The sequence below is a fragment of the Tachysurus fulvidraco genome, chromosome 13, assembly GCF_022655615.1.
Source record: "Tachysurus fulvidraco isolate hzauxx_2018 chromosome 13, HZAU_PFXX_2.0, whole genome shotgun sequence".
Taxonomy (NCBI): Eukaryota; Metazoa; Chordata; class Actinopteri; order Siluriformes; family Bagridae; genus Tachysurus; species Tachysurus fulvidraco.
The window spans coordinates 19757340-19767339 of NC_062530.1; the positions used below are offsets into that span (position 1 = coordinate 19757340).

General features: G+C 37.7%; 1 protein-coding gene across 1 annotated transcript in view; it reads right to left on the bottom strand.

Moving 5' to 3' along the window:
• cdh13 (cadherin 13, H-cadherin (heart)) overlaps window positions 1-10000 on the bottom strand; it is a 321756-nt gene that overhangs the window by 7135 nt on the left and 304621 nt on the right. The window contains exons 13-14 of the mRNA XM_027161229.2: window positions 2833-3066; window positions 1834-2052 (exon numbers count right to left, since the gene is read on the bottom strand). Of these exons, the coding sequence (XP_027017030.1) occupies window positions 1834-2052; window positions 2833-3066 (453 nt within the window). The remainder of the gene's footprint in view (window positions 1-1833; window positions 2053-2832; window positions 3067-10000) is intronic.

Below are 10000 nucleotides of genomic sequence, written 5' to 3' on the forward strand. Positions count from 1 at the left end.
ACACACACACACACACACACACACACACACACACACACACACACACACACACACATACACACACACCCACACAGACACCCACACACATACAAAGTAGCTTTCTATGGTATACAATATGTGATGGAAATGCATGCACACACACACACACACACACACACACACACACACACACACACACACACACACACACACACACACACACACACACACAAAGTAGCTCTCCATGGTATACAATATGTGATGTATTGTTATAGAAGTGATTCATGGAAATGCGTTCACACACACACACACACACACACACACACACACACACACACACACACACACACACACACACACACACACACACACACACACACACAAACAAGTGCATCAAACACAGGTACACAAAAAAGCCAAGCTGAACACAAATCTTCAAAATTCAGATATCTATTTCTCTACTGAATTGCTTTAGAAACAGGTCCATTATGGCCTCCTCTCATGAGTGGAGTAAATTATTCATGCTATAGCAAATGGTATAAATGAGATATACTACTTATGCCATGTGATATAAACAAGGTAATGGGTAGGCTGGGCAAAAACACAAACACACACACACACACACACACACACACACACACACACACACACTCTCACACACACACACACACACACACACACACACACACACACACACACACACACACACACACACACACACACACACACACAGAGTTATTGATGGAATGTAGCAAGGAAATAGAGGAATTTTAAATTCTGTCGTAAAAATCTTTTATGGGTGTTTATTATATACCCAGTCACTCCAAAAGAATGAATAGAGAGATATTTACTGTCACACATTTAAAACTGTAATAAAATCTAAAGACTGGAGCTAACTCAGCTAACAGTATGTCAGGACAGCTTTAACAAATGAGCTTTAAGCTGCAGAGAAAAGATCTGCACTTAAACATAAACATAAACATACTGTATAGATACAGACTTTGTATATATATATATATGCATAAATCAGCCATAAACAATTTATAATCATACTATTACCATAACATTTACCTTTGGCCATGAGACATTATCCTAGATGCATGATCTAAAATTCACAAAGAGCATGTTTTAAAATAAATTATGCAGATGTATTCAGAATTTAACCCAGTGGGCCCAAACAAACAGTAGTTTCTCTGGCCCTGAAGACATAGGCTTGCTGCCAGTAAACAAGCTAAGGGTCCGAGAGGGGCCTTGATCAGCCAAAAGGTTGGAACAAGGCAGACTGCACTTACATACAGCTTAAAAAATTGCAGCCAAAATAATGAGAGAAAAGAATCGAAGCCTACGGATAAAGTAAGTCAATATGGGTTGTTATGAAAGGTTGTGATTGAGAAAAGCTCTAATAAATGGGCAGTTTTATATATATATATACTCTACAAGCAACTATATTGTACTACTTAGGATGTGTAACTTGTTAGAGTCAGATTATATACGGGATAAAATATGACTAAAATAATCAAAATATGAGGTAACATGACGCAGTGTATAATAAACCACTTCATGTGGAATGGGATTAAAATATAAAGTTTCTCTCACACGAAATCAATTACACACAATTCTAATCTTTACATTGTATTTTAATAACCGTAGCTGTTTCTTTTTCTGACTTTAAGGCTTATATTATCTTAAGGCTGTTTAACAGTTTTCTGTCTCTGAATATTACCATTCTCTCCATTTTACCTTCCAATGTAAAATCCCATCTTTAACACTTTCACATTGGTTTTCTCTTTGTTCCTAAAATGCACGCTCGCTCTATAGCGTGCGGTCGATCTCACTCTATAGCGTGATACTCACAGAGCATGGAGGACAGGAGCAGGCCTAGCAGCAACTGCAGATTTGTTCGAAGAGAGCCGACTCCATTGCAGTCCATTCTGTTCTTCTTACAGGTACACACTTGCACTTTGAGCTCTGTGTTGTTTGTGAGTGGTGGGAAGCCGGAGTCAGTCAAGACCAGGGGCAGGTTGTAGTTTGCTCGCTTCAGACTGTGCAGTAGCATGATTTGTGAATGTGTGTCTGTGGGAGAAGACAATAGTTTTCTAAAAACACACATGCGCACCCAGGCATGCCTGTCTCCTAAAACACTTCCCTGTCTTATTTCCTTCCTGTCAATCACACGGAATGTTTGAGGTCGGGATTTATTCTCCGTCTGTCAAAGCAGAACCCTGAAGCCTTGCTTATCTTTTCTTCTGTCCCTGTTCTCTTTTCTTCTTTTCTGCCTTCTTCTCTTCCTTTCTCCTCTGTTCTCTTTCTTTCTGTCCTGTTCTATTCTGTTATGCCCTGTTCTTTTCGAATCCATTCTCTTTAGTTTTGTTCTCTTCTATTCTATCCTGTTGTTTCTGTTTATTTCTTCTCATCTACTTGGTTCTGTTTTCTTCTCATTTCACTCTGTTCTCTTCCCTTTACTTCTACTCTGTTCTCTTTTGTTCTCCTTTTTGTTTCTGATGCCGAGAGCTTCAGCTGCCATTTAAAAAAAATCATGACAAGAAATCATGCACCAGATAATGCAACAGATAAGTGGCAGGGATTAATAGCACTAACACTGTTGCCAGATTTAATTATTTCGAGTCTTCTCTTACTCTGCTTCTGTCTTAACCACATTCATTTTTTTCTGACAAATAATTGCTTCCACTCTCAATTCCCAAGCAGGCACAAGACCACAACTGTTCTTTATTTATTACTAAAGTCCTCATCACTTTGGCTCTCTTTATTCATTTCAGTGTGTTTTTTGAATCACAGATCTAACTGGAGCTTCAGTGTTAGTGTGGGTCTGATCTGAACTGAACTCGGACTCACTGTTAATCTTGGACATCCTCCATGTCTTCTCCAGACCCAGCTGTTTCCCCAGCTCTATCTTGAAGGGGTCTGTGTTGGGGTGGATATCTTTGTCCCGTGCTCCTATCACTGCCACGTTTACCTCCTTGGCATCCTCACAAACTCGTACTACTGAGGGCACCACGTAGGGTGCGTTGTCGTTTTCGTCCTCCAGCGTGATGATCAGAGTACCGGTGCCTGTAGCAGGAGGGTTACCTGGGACCAAAAAAGAGATTTAGAAATAAACAATTTTCTTTATAGTTGAATATAGTGAGAAATATATGTAGTAAGAAAAACCTAGCATCTACCAAATGACTTCAGTTCTAATACAATATTTCAGAATTATACTACAAAATACCTCTGAAATGTATTGTAAATAACTTGTCAGAGAAAATCTATCTATCTATGTTTAATGGCGTGAAGTCTAAGGTTTTTCGGTGAAGGTATGAGGCAATAAAAATAAAGTAGAATAAAGAATAAAGTTGACCATGTAGCTTAAAATGTGTCTGTAATATATGTGAGTTAAAAGGACCAAGGTAACAAAGCAACCTATGGATGTGGAATTTAATGTTAACGTAGAACTTTATCATTAATGCAGATGAATATTATTAAAACACCTTAACAACTTAATTTCTGTTTTAATCTTTCTCTTCTATGTCCACATTTACTGCCTGCTGTTCAACATATTCGCCCCAATAAAGTTTGTTCATCTATTAACTTTTATTCTTTTGTCCTTTTTTTTTATTTTTATAAGTTCAGTTTTCAAATACACAAGAGAACAGTGCTTAATATGTACACCTGGACTCAGTGTACTGGCTTCCCATGCTGTCTAAAACAAGTAAGTATAAGTACTTAGTTTGGTCCGAGACAAAATGAGAAGAAGAAACCTTTTTCAAAAACTGTCTGTTTTCCTACCAGATGTTTTTATTGCAGATTTCTTTTCATAACTGCTGTTGTACAAATTGCTGTTATTTCAGATTCTCATATAGAGTACAGCCGAACAAGAAAACAATTGTGTTTTCATAGCTTTACTAAATAAAAAAAACCCCAAAGACGCTTCTGCAGTGAACCTGCTGAAGGAATCAAATGTCTTTTTTCATGAGCAAATCTGAAAAACTCATTTCATCACCCCCTCCCCTACCATTTATCTTGATACAGCTTAACAGAAAACAGCAGAAAACAAGCCGTGAGTCATTTCCACTGCAGAAAATCATGAATCGTGTGGGTCATGCCTGAGAGTAGTTGTGTGGCTCATGTGAGGTTTTGTCAGCAACTGTACCTGCTCTCGAATCTACTAACGATGAAATGAACTGCAATACATAAGATCCTCTGTCTCCATGACAGCTGACAATCAGTCAGATCTATCTCCATTCCCACTCCCAGACTCCTGATTACAAGCAATCTTCATGAAATAACTCGGGCTCACTCTCATTCTTGCGCTCCAGATTCTATCCTGTGACATGGCTGATCCCTTAATGCCCATTTGTCTGGTTTTGACCTGTTTAATTAATTCTCCATCATGTCTAGCCTAGTGTTTGTTTGTTTGCTGATCGTCTGACCTTCTGTCTTTATATGCTTTACAATTGCCACCTGTTCCTAAGGCTTTGTCTGCTTTGATTACTTTAAACGCCAAACCTGAACCTGCGTTCTCCTGTCTGCGCTTCCTGACATCTTTACCGAATACTGCCGGCAATCAAAAAAGGAAACATCCACTTTAGCAAGATACGCTGCATCTTTGAGATTAGTCCCTATTGAAAAGCCCCTGCTGTTGAAAAGCCCCACTTTGCCATGAGAGGGAGGACAGTTTGTCAAAATGCTGAAGCCACAAATGTCACTTTAGAAACAGAAATCAGATTAATTTCAATGCCGCTGTTACAGCATCACAGCTAACAGTCCAGGCAGAAGTGACAGAGCTTTTGTTGGCATGTTTCATTAATTTTCTGCTCATCTGACATTTTAAAGGATGACATGTCCTCATTAGAGCTTACAGAAATCCCCAAATCAAAAGCCTTTTGTTTGTGGTCTTATTACTAATCTATCAGATGCATTAACACGTTCTTAAACTATTCCAGTGCACAAACCCATCCTGTACAATCCAATGCTTTACTGAGTACAAAATGAATATAACAAGATCAATGTCCAATTGTAAAAACAAGCAATTATCCAATTCTTGAGCGACAATATTAAAATAAATGTAATATATATTCTAGATTTATTTATTTATTTATTTATTTATTTATTTATTTATTTATTTATTTATATTTTGAATAAAACTATATATATATATTTATTATTACTACAGTTATTTTAGTAAATATTGTTACAGTGCAATAGAGTACAGTACAGTACACTATTCAGAATAGTTTTTTACATCCCACTCCTACAAGCTTCAGGAGGAATTATGTCCAATCCCAAAGGTATTTTGGTATTGGACAGACTTCCTCCTGAAGATTGTAGGAGTGGGATGTAAAAAAACTTTTCAGAATATTATTCAGATACAACTGCATTTAATTTGCAGTTGTATCTGCAAGATACGTCTTTGTAATGGACTATGAATAAATGCCTAAAGCGAAACTTAAAGCATAGTAAATACAATATGCATCATTATGCACATGTTCACCATCTGGCAGCATGGACATGATATTTTTTATTTTTTTTATAAACACACTTCTAGTTCAAAATCTTGAGTAAACACATGACATATGACCCCAAATGTATAAACAAATAATACGAATGATACATTATAATACTGAAATGGAGCGCATTCCTCTGTTACATCCATCACACGATGTCATTCCATAAAGAACGATATAATTTGTTGTGCATGAATCCATTAACGCTGCATTGCTCATCTGATCAATCTATTAGCAGGAGTTATAGATGAACATCTCCTGAATGGATTCTATACAGAACCTTAGTTTGATTTTTTATACTAATACTATAATAATCGTATTTATAATTTAGGAAATTTGCACTCAATTCAAAAGAGCAATTCAAAACAGCTAAACCATGCCTACAGTTATGTGTTTGGGATGTGGGAGGTAAACAATTTACCCAGAGGAAACTCTTACAGATATGTGTAAAAGAACTCTGTCAACACCTGCGGCTTAGGATCACACCCGAGGCAACAGCATTACCTGCTATGCCACTGTACTGCTCTGCATCGGATCCTGTAAGAGCATTACATCACTTAAAATACTTACACCTACCTGAGAATTTATGCTACTACATAGGAAAAGGAAGGTCACACATTTTTTTTTTACTCTTCACTGTTCTAACCTCAGTCACTCATTTTCTACCGCTTATCCGAACTACCTCGGGTCACGGGGAGCCTGTGCCTATCCCACACGTCATCGGGCATCAAGGCAGGATACACCCTGGACGGAGTACTGTTCTAACCTGATGGCTACAAACTTTCTATTTTAGATTTTTACAAGCATCCTTTCTTTATTTCTTTATATACCTAAGATTTTTTGTAGCTATTATAAAGTTTACAATATTGAGTTTAATATATGCAGGTCCGAAATAGTGTGTCTCTTCATAGGCTTTACAAGTTAATAAAATTTGTTGCACTGAAATAGGAACACGTTTTGATGTTCATATGCAGCACTAGTTCATTAGAAGAGCAGCAGGACCAACAGCTGCTGATTGTGTCTCAACAAAAACAAGCAGCAGATGGAAAGTAAAGACGAGGCTGAGACGCAAACAGACACAGCCACACGTGTGATTCTTTGAGATCGTGCTGCAATTACTTACGCACATTCCTGGATATGGATTCGCGTGGATTTATAGTAATCAGATATATCTATTTTAAATATCTTTATCCTCTGGTTCGCAAGAGGAATAGCAAGGTAGATTAAATGTAAACTTGACATACACAATGAAGCAAAAACAAATAGGAAAACCATTATTCTACTGGGATTTGTACACTGGGGATTGTATCTTGGCTCCAAAACTGGAAGGTGGTCGTTATTATGGATTAAATTTAATTGATGGCTGACAGGCAGTGTACACATTACTCTTCTGATATGGATACCTCAGGATTTGAATGACAGCTTGACTCACCAATAGATAAAGTGCACCGATAGTGTATACTAATTTGAAATTTACTGTTAGAATTTTCATCCAAACATCTTGTAATTAACAGCTGTGTTGTTTCGACAAAATAAACACAGTGTACATTAGATGTTCATTTCTTCTGGCTTACATGAGTCACAACAATGCAGGTTGAATTGAACCCTAGCGAGTCATATTGTGTCCGAGCTGAATCAAATCATACTGGGACTGAATCATATTACAGGTGCATCTCAATCAATTAGAATGTCGTGGAAAAGTTTGTTTATTTCAGTAATTCAAATCAAATAGTAAATTCAGTACTCACAGACTGAAGTAATTTAAGTCTTTGGTACTTTTATTTTTGATGATTTTGGCTCACATTTACCAAAACCCATAAATTCACTATCTCATAAAATTAGAATATGGTAACATGCCAAACAGATAATCAACTCAAAACACCTGAACCATCAAAATGATCTCTCAATTTGGTTCACTAGGCTACACAGTCATGGGGAAGACTGCCGATGTGACAGTTGTCCAGAAGACAATCATTGACACCCTTCACCGTTCTTGCCAAAAAAGCTGGCTGTTCAAAGAGTGCTGTATCCAAGCATGTTAAAATACAGTTGAGTGGAAGGAAAAAATGTGGAAGAAAAAGATGCACAACCAACCGAGAGAACTGCAGCCTTTAGAGGCTTGTCAAGCAAAATCAATTCAAGAATTTGGGTGAACTTCACAAGGAATGGACTGAGGCTGGCTTCAATGCATCAAGAGCCACCACACACAGACGTGTCAAGGAATTTGGTTACAGTTTTCGTATTCCTCTTGTTAAGCCACTCCTGAATACAGACAATGTCAGAGCTGGGCTAAGTAGAAGAAGAACTGGACTGTTGCCCAGTGGTCCAAAGTCCTTTTTACAGATGAGAGCAGGTTTTGTATTTCATTTGGAAAACAAGGTCCTAGAGTCTGGAGGATGGGTGGAGAAGCTCATAGCCCAAGTTACTTGAAGTCCAGTGTTAAGTTTTCACAGTCTGTGATAATTCGGGGTGCAATGTCATCTGCTGGTGTTGGTCCAGTGTGTTTTTAGAAAACCAAAGTCACTGCATTCGTTTACCAAGAAATTTTAAAGCACTTCATGCTTCCTTCTGTTGACCAGCTTTTTAAAGATGATGATTTCATTTTCCAGCAGGATTTGGCACCTGCCCACACTGCCAAAAGCACCAAAAGACTATGGTGTTGGTGTGCTTGACTGGCCAGTAAACTCACCAGACCAGATATTTTCAAGAGGAAAATGAGAAACAAGAGACCAAAAAAAAAATGCAGATGAGCTGAAGGCCACTGTCAAAGAAACCTGGGCTTCCATACCACCTCAGCAGTGCCACAGACTGCTCACCTCCATGCCACACCGAATTGAGGCAGTAATTAAAGCAAATGGAGCCCCTACCAAGTACTGAGTACATATACAGTAAATAAACATACTTTCCAGAAAGCCAACAATTCACTAAAAATGTTTTTTTTACTGGTCTTATAAAGTTTTCTAATTTTTTGAGATTTAGGTTTTTGTTAAATATGAGTTTATATCATCACAATTAAAAGTACCAAAGACTTAAACTACTTCAGTCTGTGAATACTGAATTTATATAATACACGAGTTTCACTATTTGAGTTGAATTACTGAAATAAACTTACTTTTCTACGAAATTTTAATTTATTGAGATACACCTATATATTGGGTCAGATACTGAATCCAAGTGTATTAAATCCTACATGTTTAACTGCATTATTTATGTATCATGTATCCTAATAGATATTACATTATATGAAACTAATTATCACCTCTCATTGCTTTCTCATCTGTTTAAGTCTGTTTTTTTCTATTCTAGATGGTTATAACCTGGCTATAAAACCTCAAACCCCATCATGCACATTAAGTTCTGCATTCAGTAAGTATGAGGAAGAGCAAAGCTTTGAGCTTAGCTTTGCAAACAAAACCGAGTAACCAAGAAAAAACATTCAGATACAACCCACTGTGTTGCACATCTACTGTATATTAGCACATTTATATTCAGAACGGTAACATTTTTGTTCTTCTTTTGGGGTTTCAGCAGCTTCAGAAGGTACACGTGTGAAAGACAAGGCAAATCTCTCCTGTTTCTTCACACGCCAATAGCCACTTAGCCATTTAGCTCGAGGGAAATGGTGTTGTTCATTCTTGCATGGGCTGCATAAGGCACACTTGGTTGCCTAATCACCCAGGTGTTATCAGTACCCTTCTAGCTCACATCCTGGGTGTTACATAGAAGTTTAAATACTGTATGTTGTTTTGCTGGGTTTTGCTCGAAAAATAAGGAGTTGAAGCGACACAATGTGAAATCTCTAAAATATTTTAAACTCTGAAAGACTTTGAAAGACACAAACTCTTTGAACATCAACACAGAGGGCAAACCAAGAAACAACATGCGAAGGAACAACTGGTGACACGACATTTCACACACTGTGTAGTATGCTATTAAGCATTTTATCTACAGGTTTCTCTTTAAGGCTAGTAATATTTTCACATTCACTTTTAATAACATAATGCCTTTTAGGTCTCTGTGGATCCCGGGTCTATCCGGGAAAAACAGGCTGTGAGGCCGGAATACATCCCGAACAAGATACATACACACTCACATCCAGTAACTATATATTATAGACAATCCACAGGGACATGCAATGAGCATGCACAGACTCTCTGCACAGAGATTAACTCAAGCCCAGGATTGAACCAGGGAGCTGTACTGCAGCAAAGCTACCCACTGTGATACCATGCCACCTGCTAGCAATTACATTAACTCAAAAAAGGAGGTGTGAAAAGAGTCTAGAGAAATCTACCGTTCCTGCTGCAAAGCAGCAACTAAATCATTAGATTGTTCCTCAGAAGCAAAACTCTACATAATCTCCGAGTAAACTTTTTCTCATACTTGAGCAGGTGTGAACAGCTCATGCCTGGGAGGAAAACTTTGAAAACACACACTGATTCATCTCATGGGTTAATGGAGTTAAATCATTAGAAGAGTATTTCTTTTGAAATTGCAGTACGTTATAAAAGACTGAT